At 39.6% G+C, this 13,597-nt stretch overlaps 1 protein-coding gene across 1 annotated transcript in view; it reads left to right on the top strand.

Annotated features, from left to right (window-relative positions):
- COL6A3 (collagen type VI alpha 3 chain) overlaps positions 1–13,597 on the top strand; it is a 128,678-nt gene that overhangs the window by 28,879 nt on the left and 86,202 nt on the right. Inside the window, exons 2-3 of the mRNA XM_087716595.1 lie at positions 6,558–6,695; positions 8,596–9,213. Of these exons, the coding sequence (XP_087572721.1) occupies positions 6,605–6,695; positions 8,596–9,213 (709 nt within the window). The 5' untranslated portion in view covers positions 6,558–6,604. The remainder of the gene's footprint in view (positions 1–6,557; positions 6,696–8,595; positions 9,214–13,597) is intronic.

The raw sequence follows: 13,597 nt of genomic DNA, 5'->3' as shown, positions 1-13,597 counted from the left end.
TCCCAGCTGATCGGGAGGAAATGGAGATTTTGCAGTAACTTTTGCCTGGAATGGGGAGGGATTAGAGATTTACAGTATCCTTCCCATGCCACGCCATGCCCACCAAGCCACACCCACAGAACTGGTAGTAATTTTTTTTAATCCTACCACTAATAATAAGGAAAGATGAAGGAGAGAATGGGAAAAGTGTAACTGGATAGGACAGGAAAGGAATTTGCTCTCTGCATATAGAGAGTATCAGAAATGGGGTAGAGAATAAAAACAGCACTAGAGCCTCTTTGGCTGGGTCTCCTTTACTATAAGAATTAATGGAGGAATTAGCTTCCGCTTGAATTCAGTTCAACCCAGACTGTCCCTCTCACTGTTTGCAGAGAGTCCTGCAAAAGCTTTGGCAGCTGGCTCAGAGCAATTCTATGTAAGCTTTTTGCTGGGCTCAACCCCCACCAGGGACCCAAAACAGTCTCAGAGCGTTCTTTCCCTCTGAAACACCACTTTCATCACTTTGCACATCTGAGCTTATTGGCATTGCAGCAGTGCATGTGTTTGTGTAATATATTTCTCAGCTAAATTCTTGGAACTTGATATTAGAACATCTGAAGTCCCTTCACTCAGAACACTGTTCTTTGGAGAGAATGGCTTTCCATGAGTTGCATGTGCATTCTCCTTCAAAGGAGAGGAAATGGCTGTCCTTGCCATATTTGTATAATTAAAGAAAGAATGTGTTTGCTTAGATTACAGATCCTTTCAGATATTTATAGTAAGCATAGGAAGAGCTGCATATGAGACAGTTGACAGGCTTGCCTCAAATACAGTGGTTTTAGGCAGAAAAGCTTCCCACTGTGCTGGAAAAGAAGCCTTACTTTTGTTTTGTAGATGGAGGGTTCTTCAAACATTCAGTTTAGCCTCTAACCCTATTTCTTGGTATTCACATGAATCCCAAGTTTCTTCATCAGTTTCTTCATCATAATTCTCATCCATTCATCCCATCCATATATGAAAATAGTTTCTCAGCAGCAAAGTTCTATTTGCCCTTACAGAGAAATAGGCATTTTTACAGCAAAGTCTTCGTTGCGTTGTGACCTGAATTGTTTCACATTCATTTTACTTATATAAGAAATGTCACTCTTTCTGGTCTACCCTCAAGCCTACAAATAGCCACCAGAAACTGATAAGATGTGGTTACTGAATGTTTATAAGGCAAGAAGGTCTGCTATTTTGGAGTAAAGCAGCTGGTTTTAAAAAAGAAAAGAAAAGAAAGCTCCAAAATTTCAGTGATTCATCAGTAAACTAATGTCATAGTAGATCGGGGCGTCAAACTCAAGGCTGGATCTGGCCTGTGGGGTATTTAGATCTGGCCCGCGGGGCCTGTTATGCATTGAATATATAAGTTGTGCTAAGCCCTGCTAAAGAAAAACTAACTTTTAGATGACCCTAACTGTTAACTTTAACTGTGTTGGAGGGAAACTTAAAACATTCATATTTGGGCAGGCTTTTTCAAGTATTATGATTGGTTAAGGCCCTGTGGGCCCAGAGTATAAATTAGAGGGATTTGACTGCAGTCCCTCAGTTCCAGTTTTGAGTCAATAAATACTTTTGTATCTATGCTGGTCTGTCCTTGCCTACTGAAGCCCACTACACATTAGGGCCACCCTGGAAACAGCAAATGACTGGCCTGTGGTGCTTCTGCCAGTGAAAACATTGCTCATGAAGGCTGCGCGTGCCTCCCCTGAGCTCCTTTTTTGCTGGCAGAGCACTTGGGAGCCCGTTTTTGCTAGCAGAGTATTCAAGCCACTAAAGGTGCCCCCGACACAAATGACATCGAGCTGGACATGCCCACCCTGGCCACACTTACCCAAGTCCCTCAAGGTCAAACACAACCCTGATACAGCCCACAATGAATTAGAGTTTGACACCCCTGTAGTAGACCATTCCCAAATATTACTCTCCCTACCACTACACAAGTATTAGAAGTATGAGTTAGACAGTAACTGGTTCTAAATAGGCACCTTAAGTATATCACATTGACTCACTGCTTTCACTTCACTGGCAATCTAGGAAAATCCTTTTTGCTTTGGGGAAAGTTATCTGTACCCATAGCTTGGACATAAACACTGAATTGTGTGGAGTCTTCTGTGTGGAACTTAAATGTACATAGGTAGTAAGCAGGGTTCATTTTAATTCCCATCCAGATTATATAACTTTTATATGTTTATATGATTTTATATAAATTTTAACATAATTTTATGTAATTATAAACAAGATTATAAACTTATCTAGTTGTCAACCCCATTTATATTTAAGTCTTACTTCAACATTAGCCACAAGAGGACTAACACTTAAGAATTGTAGTTTTTAGAATTTAATTTTTTTTTTAAAAAATCTTTTAATTTTTTTGAAATTTTTGAAATTAAATTTTAAAATGATTTTTTTAGATTTTTTTTTAAATTTTAGCAATTGCAAGAAAAAAAGTATAGTCTTGAAAAAAAGTCATGGAAAAAATACTTACACTGTTGTTATTTACAAAATATTTTCCATGTATGTATTCATGCTCATAGAAGACCAAAATTACACATATAACAAATGTAAACTAAATGAATTACTCAAAGAAAAAGTAAAGGGCCTAGAAGCAAGAAACCCTGGGACTCTGAGACTCAACCAACAGAAACTCAAATAGAAGGAAGACTATATCCAAACTGAAAACACAGTAAGGAACAAACAACTGCCAGAAAAATGAATATTTAAATGAACCTTTAGAGATAGACTAATGTCATCCATAGAGAGAGAAAAACAGCACCACCAAGAAAATGTTCAATTTTTTTCAAGCCACTGTCAAACCCAAAGAAATCTTTTATATTTCCCTTTGTTGGGGCGTAACCCCCTTCTTCAGTTTTCCCTATGCCACTGTCAACCTCCATAAGGTCTTTTGTCTGCTTTTTATTTCCCACTGTTTCTACCCCTTCATTATCCTCCCCCTTCTTCCTTCACTTCTTCCTTCAGTTCCTGCTTTTCTGAGTTCAGAATTATATTTAGACTTGATTTTAATGATTTATGCATATTTTTTATAATTTCACATAGTTCTTCAAATTCCCACCTTTCATAATGGAACTTTCCAGTTCCAAAGCTACAGTTACTTATGCAGTTCTTATTTCAGAGTTCTAGTCCACCTTAAATTTTGCTAGCTCAGCTGGTGTGGAGAAGAAGCGCATTGGGAGCTATCTTAGTCTTTTGTTCTTCCTTAATGCCCAGTTCCAAAATTACAGTTAGTTATACAATTCTTATTTCAAAGTTGTGGTCCATCTTAAATTTAGCTAATTAAGGTTAAAGTGAAACAGAAGAGAAGCGGGAGCCATCTTGATCTTTTGCGGAGAAAAAAAAACTTCATATTTTCCCAATTCTTGATTTTATTTTATTTTTTCCCTTATTATCTTCCACCTCTCATTGGCTATAGTTGCTCAAAATATATTATTTGGAACAAATTTGCATACAGCCAAACTCAGGTACGTTTCTCTTCGCCTTCTGCTTTTTCAAGTTCTGATTTATGGCAGTTAGTTAATAAAATCTTCCCACACAGGCAATATTAGGGTTATCAATTAGCAGTGAGAAAATAGTGCTTTTTTCTTCATTTTTTCTTTGTTACATTCCACCTCTCATTAATTGGAATTGCTTAAGATATATTAGTTAGAAGAAATTCAGACAAAGCAAAACTGATATGTTTGGTTTCTATTTCAAATCCAAAACCAAATTTAGAGTTTGTATTTGAGTGGATTTGTCACTTCTCTACTTTCTACTTTTCAATCCAAATTGTTTCAAGCAAATGGCTTTTTTGGGAGGGGCTAGTGATTCAACCCTCCATTTCTCCCTTTTGCCAAAATCCAGATCTGTCCATTAATATTATTTATACTCTCAAGATTCTTGCCTTTTCCAAGTTTTGAGTTATGACTGTGGGTTAATTGGATCTTCTTACCAGTCTTTCATCCCATCCTTTAAGCTCCTTTCAGTTGCTTTGGCTGGAAGCCAGCTTCTTGTACAGCCATGTTGCCATGCTGCTGCCCCTACTCCGATTCAGAGGGCAAATCTCCAACCTGTGAGGGACTTGTTGTCTCCCTCTGGGTCTGATGAGATGCTGCCCCTTCTTCGCTCCTCTCCAGGGGAGTTGTGATCCAAAAATGATCTCAGAATTGGTTTATTAGACAGGGTTCATTTGAGGCTCTTCAGATCTCACACCCCACATGTCTGTTCAGCTGGAGAACTTCCGGTCGAATCGTATTGCAAAGATGTTATGTTTGCAGAAATAAAATAAAAACTTTTTTTTAAAAAAAAAAAAGTAAAGAGACATTTCCATTTGCAACTAGTCCTCTTGTACCAACCATAATTGGGATAAGCAATTCTGTTGCTAAGGTCACAATTGTAAAGTGAACTGTCATGTGTCCATACCAACTTATGACATCAGTTCTTGTTGCAGTCATTAAGTGAATCACCCACAGTTGTTAAACATGACATTATACAATCATGACTTGTGACTTTCAGCTGGCTTTCCCATTGACTTGGTGATGGTCATAAATGGTGATCACATGACTGTGGGATACTATGACTGTTGTATATGAGCTCCAGTTGCGAAGTGCTCAATTCACAATTATGTGATTGCAGGGATACTGCAGTGACTGCACGTTTGAGGATCATTCATAAATCTCCTTTTTTGGCACTGTACTATAGTCATTGAAGTAATGTTCAGTAAACAAGGCCTTCCTGTATTTTGGGGAGAGGAAGCTCATGAAGTACTGGATACAGAATGACGTGACCAAATGCTTCCTTATTTTTAAACAGAAAACTTCCAGCCAGTAGTTGAACTGGGTGACATTGAGGTTACATCATTGGGACTTATTCAAAGCAGTGGTGGGTTTCAATTATTTTTGCCACTGGTTTGGTGGGTGTGGCTAGTTTGGGGGCATGTGACTGAATGGGCACTGCCAACTTGATGTCACTCAGTCACATGACCCACCCCAACAAAGCAAAAGTTTTGGGACTTTTTGACACTTATGACCCTCCGGCTCATAGCTCTGGATGCTGCGGGGTAGCAGTGATCATCCCAGCTTTTCCTCCATCACCCTTCCTGGCCGAATAGCCGTGGCTGGCGGGCCATGGTCTGTGGAAACGAGGTGACCATTTTACCCGGGGACCAGGGGCCTGGGTGTGTCCTAGGTGAAACTTCCCCCTGAGGTCCAGCGGGAAGCCCAGTGCCTGATTGGGAAAGAAGCCTCACAGCTGCCTCTTTGAGAACCGGCAGCCTGACCGGTGCTGCCGCTGCTCATGCCAAATGGGTGGACAAAGGGAGCGGGCTGCGGCTTTGGCCTTGGTCTGGCATGACTGTGACAGCTGTGGAGGAGGACCACTTCTCACCTCTGACTAGTCTTCCCCATGGTTGCAGCCAGAGCACCCCGCTTCTGCTGGCGCACTGAGCCTGGCTGCAAGATGTGCATGGCCAATGGCTGGTTTGGAAGCCTCCCAGCTGGCTCTCAAAGAGGTGGCTGGGAGGCTTCTTTGCCAGCCAGCCATTTCCCAGCAGCAGCGGCTGGTTGGGGGCCACCAAAAACTTGCCTTCTGGACTCTGGACCAGCCTCAGTGGCTGGTAAGTAGCCCGAAGAAAGAGATGGTGCTCAGACATGGGACTAGGGCTGGGACCTTAGGAAGGATGGGGTGGCAAGAGGGCAGCGGCTCCAGGACAAGGTTGGAGCTGGGGAATGGCACATTCCCCAACCGGGCCAAGGTGGGCGGCGAGAGGGCAGTGGAGAGAGGGCAAGGCTGGAGCTGGGGAATGGTGAATTCCCTGACCCAGCCAAGACAGGCAGCAAGAGGGTGGAAGCTCTGGGGCCTCAGGGAATGGCTTGTCACTGGGGGCCCAGTTCCTGACACAGGGCAAGCGGACGGTATGCTTACTTACTTTTGGTGAGCTGAACAGAGCAGGCAAGGCACGGAGTGACTGGCGAGGTGCATAACTGGGAGCTGGGCCATGTGGCAAAGGGGTCAGATGGGCAGGGTGAGCACCAAGTGAATGAGTGAGCATCAAGCAGGTGGGGCAAGCGAGCGTCAGGTGGGCGGGGTGAGCAGCGGCAGGGGGACTGGTTCAGGGGCATGGCCAGCCAGCCATCGCTATCGGTTCTCCGACCTTGGGAAAATGGCTGCCACCGGTTTGTGCGAATCACCTCTGATTCAAATGTGTGTTTTATCTAGCCAAGTCCAAAGGGAGAATTATTTTGGAAGAGATGAGGGAAAGAATAGGAGATGCCACTTGCTCAAATTTGGTGATTGGTTTCATTGGAAGATACTTGAGTATCAGTAAAACATTGCAGTAAATAGTTTCCCAGCTAGCATTAATTGGTACCAGAAAAGGTGAGAAAAAAGTCTTATGAACATCAATGAGATTTTTATAGTGAAGAAATTACACTATTTTGCTATATAAAAACAGAAACAAAGTCAATATTATGATGATATATTATTGGTTTCTGTATATCAAATTTCAACAGGAATATTTAACTGACAATATTTCCATTTCTTTTCAGATCTAAAACTGATGCTTTGAAAAGTGAACAACTCATAACCAAACATAATGAGGAATTATCACCATTTGATTTTTGCAACAATCTGTGGTTTTTTACTCTTAGGCAATCATGAGGCTGATGCACAGGTTAAGGAAATTAGTAAGTGTCTTCTAGTTTTAAATGATTCACTATTTAAAATTGAAATTTATCCCAGGTTTTCCTTGGAAATTTTGAAGGGAAAATATATTGCTATTGTACAATGGGTCTGCTGGAATAAATCAATGTCATATATACACAGTATATGAAAAATGGGGATATTTTTGTGAAAGGGAGCCAATTTTCATATGTTACATTTCTAAAGAGATAGATGTTCTTTTTCCAATGATACAGATGATTGATTTTATGCTTGATTATTATTTTTTGCAGTAAAGAATTAAGTAAAATTACAAAATATTTGGGAAATATTGCACATTGGTACAATTTTCAATTAATTTTAATTTGACTTTTCTTCTGTCTGATGAACAAAGAGATCATCATGTTCTTATAATATTGGTAATATACGAAGGTATTTAATATAAACCAGAGTAAAAGACGCAGAACTAGTACTATAACAACTTATTTCAGAACCTTTTTAAAATAAATCTGAAAATTCCCACAAAAAAACTGTTTCTCCCAGCTGCCCATGAACTCTTTCCATTAGCAAGTCTTCCCTCCATGCACCAGATCTCCACTTTTCTCTTTTAGTATCTGCCATGTAGTATGGGGTAGAGAAGGAAATATGCTCCAATATATTCCAGGGAAAAAGAGGGAGGGACTTTTCTCCAAAAAGGAAGTGGACTGCTGAGTATCATGGTGAAAATCAGTTACTGATTATTCTAAAGCAACTGAGCTCTCATAAAATGCTAAGCCATAAACTATTATAACCCACATTGGTTAGTTTCATGCATTAAACCAAAACTCATGACATTACAGCAGGGGTTCCCAACCCCCTTGCTGTGGCCCGCTACCGGATGTGGCTTGTTTGGAACAGGGCTGCATGAATGGTGGGCCAGCGTGCACACACGCATGTGCAGCTTAACTTGTGCAATTTTGGGCCAGCTTGCACATGTGTGGGCGCATGGGTGGGCCAATTCCCCTCTCCCTCTTCCAGGCCACCGAGCTGTAAAGGTGCGGAACCACTGCTTTACAGGCTATGTGAACTAGGGGTGAGAGAGCAAGAGAGAGATGGAGGAGAGAAGCAGAAAATCTCCTGCCACTCATTTAAGAAGTGGGTGGTCCTGTTCAATGGAAACTCATTTATGGAACTTCAGATGGACACATTAAGTGCTGTCCAAATTTTCCCCCTTTCAACATCTCTTGTCTTCTGGATTAGTCTCGGTATTCCTCAATGAGTCAATATATTTGTATATTTAATATATTCCATAATTTGTGAAGTCCCTATAAAAGAAGAAACCAAGTATATAAAAGCACCCTTTCTTACTCTTACCTTGGCAAGGAAATCACACTAAGATCATACCATGAGCAGAAAACTTTTAGATTAGATTAGATTAAGAGTTGGAAGGTACCTTGTAGGTCATCTAGTCCAAGCCCCTGCCCAAGCAGGAGACTCTACACCATTTGTGACAAATGGCAATCCAATCTCTTCCTGAAAGCCTCCAGTGATGAAACTCCCACAACTTCTGAAGGCAAGCTGTTACATTGGTTGATTGTTCTCACTGTCAGAAAATTTCTCCTTATTTCTAGGTTCTAGGTCCTTGGTCAGTTTTCATCCATTATTCCTTGTTGTCCTTGCAAATATTGCAGTGGAAACAGTTCTAGCTTAGTTTTACAAGGAAAATGCATTTCTGCAAGCTGCTTTAGAAGTTTAAAATTGCCACATCACTCAATGTTCGTTAAACAAGAATAATTTCCCGGATTTGAAAAGTTTCCATCTGCCCCAGTGTAAATGAACTCAGTGTTGTTGGTGATATAAAAGAAGAGCCTGGCTATTAATGTAGGACAAGATCTTCCTCCCCACCATGACCTCTGGAAAATCATAAATCAATGTGTTTTTTTAAAGATGTCAAAATTGGTGCTGCTGCTGATATAATATTTCTAGTGGATTCCTCTTGGAGCATTGGAAACGAAGATTTCCAACTTGTTCGGGAGTTTCTGTATGATGTTGTAAAACAATTAGATGTGGTTGGAAATGATTTTCGGTTTGGTCTGGTCCAGTTCAGCGGAAACCCTCATTCAGAATTCCAGTTAAACACCTATCATACTTTGCAAGATGTCCTCTTCCATATTTCACACATGCCTTACATGGGGGGAGGAACCAAGACCGGAAAAGGATTAGAGTTTCTAATTCGGAACCATCTAACTAAAGCTGCTGGAAGCAGAGCAAGCGATGGCATTCCCCAGGTTATTATAGTGTTAACGGATGGACGATCCCAAGATGATGTGGCTCTACCATCATCTATACTTAAAACTGCTGAGGTAAACATGTTTGCCATTGGAGTACAGGATGCAGTGGAAGGGGAATTAAAGGAAATAGCAAGTGAACCCCTTGATATGCACCTATTCAACCTAGAGAACTTTACTGCTCTCCACGGCATTGTAGGCGACTTAGTTGCCAGCATTCGCTCATCCATGGCTCCAGAAATGGCTGGAGTAGAAGGAGGGATTAAAGACATCACAGGTAACACTATCTGCTCTGCCGTTGCAATATTTGTGTCTGAGGGAATTATTTGCTACTTTTCCATAATTTTAAGCATTTTGGTATGTAGCACAAGGGCATTTCAAGGTAACAATAACTAACTTTACTTCCAGTGCTATACTAATATTTTCTATCTGTATGATGTGTGGCTAATACTAAAATAGCATGCAGTGTAGAGAAAGAATGCAAGCAAAATGATAAGGGGAAAGATTTTGAACAGAATATTGTTGCAAATATTTCCATTACTGTCAGGTTTTTTAAAAGTACTGCATGAGTTATTCCATGCTTGGATGCTTGGATGTTCCTGCCAGGGAGTGTGTAATATACAAACAAATAAAATTATTCAATTATAGCACTTACACAGAATTTTAAGATTTTACAAAATGATATAGGAGGTACAAAGAGTAAGAAATCTGTGTTTATCTGACTACTGTTACTGGTAGCTAGAAGAGAATGTTTTCCATAGTGTTTTGCAATGTATTAATTGTGGGATTTTTAGCCTCTCCTTAGTTGTAAGAGTTTGCTTGGAAAAGCCCTAAGATGTATAGTCAAAGGGTTCAAAACAAAGGGTGGGTTTTTTGGGTCTCCCTCCCCATATAATGTTTTTCTGCCATTACATGTAATTTCCCTGCCAGTCTCCTCAGGTTGTGCCTCTCCCCAGCTTTCTAATTATGTTTGTCCTCCTGGACACACAAATGGACAGAAAAGAAAGGGAACCAGAAGTCATTGACTCCCAGTTGGATAGCAGAATTAAAAAGGAAATCTCCTGTAAATCCCACCTTTACATTAAGCAGGGGAAGAGGCGAGGAAATAATCTGACTGGAATAAAAACTGTTTTATTTACAGTAATTAGTAAAAATGATGAAATAGAGTAGGAAATCTTAGTGATTTAAATTTATCAATGATTATTCTGCAAGCTTGCATCCTTAGACCTTTGTTTTTATACATCGAAATGTGTGAAAGAAATAATGTTGTAAAAATCAAAACAAAACCCAAAAGCTTTATAATATTTGCGGTGTTTTATTATTTTTTATTCTCTTTGGCTCAATTACTTTTCTGCATGATTCACAACCAAATGTTTTAATGAATAGGGCAAATAATGAGAGTCCTAGAGGAAATCAGGAAGTACTCTTCTCTGCTAAGCTATTTCATTTTATCATTTTTTTATTTATTAGATTTAACAGATTAACAGAGATTGAAGGGACCTTGTAGGTCATCTAGTCCAACCCCCCCCCCCCCCCAATCAGGAGATCTTATACCAGTGACGTGCGGTGAGGTTTATGGCTGGTGAAGCAGCAATTTTTTTAGACTTGTGGACTTCAAGTCCCAGAATTCCACAGCCAGGCATGCTCAGTTCCGATTTAAAGCAACAGCATTCGTTTTTCTCCTTTGCTAAATGTTTCCTTCTTTCTTTTTCTTCTCCTTCCCCTCCTTCCTACCTCTCTCTCTACCTCCTCCCTCTCTCAAACGCGCGCGCGCGCGCACACACACACACGCACACACACACACGCACACACAAAAGTTGCACCAGGATTCAGAAAATTTAGGTTTTCCTCCTCAGCCCAGGTTAGCAAAACCACTAGCAACATTTTGGCTGGCAGGTGTGAGTAGAAGTGGAAATTCATTCTACTGAAAACATTATTTTTGCTTATGATAGGATAATTAAAATTTCAGAAGATCCAAAGGCAAAGTATTAGAGTGTTACATAGTGCATAAACTAAAGAACTGTCTCAATATGCTCCCTCCCCCCCTCAAACACACACACACACACACAAAGTTGCACAAGGAGGATGAAGTTTGAATTCCTCCCCCTCCCTCCCACCCACACGTATCTTTTCCAGCTGTTTCAGAGAGGATTTCAACTCTGCTCTTGCCTGCCATCATGAAAAGAAAAAAAATGTAAAAGGAAAAAGGCAAGAGCTGAGGTCAGGCTGAGCTAGTTGCTGCCAGAGTCACCATGGATGACTCTGCTTAGTGCTTAACTGTTTAAAAAAGCCTCTTAAAAAGCACCCTCTACAGGAGGAGGCAGGAGAAGACATGCCTCATCTACGTCAGGAATTTTTCAGCTTTTAACCCTTGCTTAACTCTGCTTGAGTGATCATAAAACGCCAGACTAGATGAGGCACGTCGTTCTCCTGCGACCTCTGTAGAGGGTGCTTTTTTAGAGGCTTTTTTAAGCAGTTAAGCACTAAGCAGAGTCATCCATGGTGATTCTGGCAGCAACTAGCTCAGTCTGACCTCAGCTCTTGCCTTTTTCCTTTTTCATTTTCTTTTCTTTTCATGATGACAGTGGTGAGGCTCTGCCTCCCCTGCCTCCCTTGACTGCACGTCCCTGTCTTATACCATTTCTGACAAATGGTAGTCCAATCTCTTCTTAAAGCTCCCCATGCTGAAGCTCCCACAACTTTCGAAGGCAAGCTGTTCCATTGGTTGATTGTTCTCACTGTCAGAAAATTCCTCCTTATTTCTAGATTGAATCTCTCCTTGATCAGTTTCCATCGATTATTCCTTGTTTGGCCTTCAGGTGCCTTGGAAAATAGCTTGACCCCTTCCTCTCTGTGGCAGCCCCTTAAATATTGGAATACTGCTATCTCCCCTGGTCCTTCTCTTCACTAGACTAGCCATGCCCAGAATTATATGCTACTCATCATGCTATCTATATTTAAGTATAACTTTAAAAAAAGCCTATCTGAGAAATCTGTACTAATTTTACCTGCAGGGAAAAATTTTCTCACTTTTAAAACAGAATGTCCATTGAACTAGATTTCAGTGTAAAAAAAAACCACATTGCAAAAATGATGGGTTGAATGGAAGATGCATCACTTTGAGTATCCTTAGAGAATTATAAGAATCAAGATGCAAAAGACTTATTATTGGATGAATGGAAACTTCCCTTTCCTGCAATTACTTTCCTGATAGGAAAGTCCTGATCCGGACTTTCATCCCTATGGCAGTTGATCTCTCCCCTCAATGAATTAGGGTTCTGGGAGCTTCATAGGATGCTGAGCAGGACTTCCTAGTTTATTAACAGAAGACGCTTGAGCCTTGAGGCAATAACTTATCAAGACTTCACAAGCATACATACTACTCTGCAGACAGAGCTTTGTATCAATGCTTAAGGTGATAATTTTGTATTGGGTAAAAATATAATAACTGCAAATGATTGTACTAAAAATGGATGTTTCTTTCTACACATATTCAGATATGATGCTGGTTACTTGTACCCAACATTAATGTGAAGAATTCCTTTCTCTAACAATAATTTCAAAAATTTAACAGATTGGCTAATTAATTAATCTTTTTTGCATGAGTGGAAATGACACATTATGAATTTAACAATGCCCCCATATAAAATACTACAAGCAATCATTTTCAAATGCACAGTGAAAGAGATGTTCACTATTTTAGTAACTGCAAGTGTTTACTCTTCAACAATATGCTCTGTGTAATTGGAAACTTTAACGTTGAAATTGCCTTGGTATATATTACACACTACCTTAGTTACTGCTTCCTTTTCAAAACATCAGTTCTTTGCTGTTCTGAAACTCTAAAAAGCATGCTTTAATCTGCTTTTCATCAATACTTCAACTTTTCATTGTATTCTTTGGTAAAAAGATTCTTCAGCAGTGACAAATTATCCAACTATTATATATACTGTCTTCCTGTTTCGTTGTGATTTGCAGTATTTAACAGAAAGTCTATTTTTTTAAAAAAAAAATATAAAATATAAACATTTTTTAAAAGTTAGTCCAATTTGAATGTTTTTCAAACTTTCTGAGTTTCCAAGAAATCTTCATCACAAACAGTAGTCAAAAAGGGATGAGATGTGGCTGCTCTTTCAGCTATACTTTTACTAGTTAATAGGTTTAGAAAAAATGAGAGTCACTGTATATTCAGACTGGCTCTTAACGAGGTATATTTTAAAGTTAAAAGGCTGTCCCTTTTGATTGAAAGGTCTGAAAGTATATATACTATTATATACATATAATATATATAATATTATATATAATATATTATTTTGATTGAAAGGTCTGAAAGTAATTAACCCAGGATTAGATGATGGTAAGTGAGAAAGTTTGGGCTACTAGATTATGTGAACTGTTCCACGTATATCCTTCCATAAATACAACTAGGTTTTTCATTGCTCTTCCTGAGTGATGGGTGCACAGACTTGTGCAAGGCAGAGGATTCAGCACTATGATATATTTATTCCATCAGCAAGCAGAAATATTATATTATTATAGATTAGAATGATTGGATATAACTCTAAAAATTCTACTCAATTATGAGAGACTCAAAATAGATAATCCACATGATCATGATCATGTCAAAAATCCATCTTCTCAGTTGAAAAATACATTCCCCA

The sequence above is a fragment of the Thamnophis sirtalis genome, unplaced genomic scaffold, assembly GCF_051295495.1.
Source record: "Thamnophis sirtalis isolate CommonGarterSnake01/CBP01778 unplaced genomic scaffold, rThaSir2_p1.2 scaffold_5, whole genome shotgun sequence".
Lineage (NCBI taxonomy): Eukaryota > Metazoa > Chordata > Lepidosauria > Squamata > Natricidae > Thamnophis > Thamnophis sirtalis.
The sequence above is the reverse complement of the archived record's forward strand: the minus strand, read 5'-3'. Positions and strand labels throughout refer to the sequence as shown.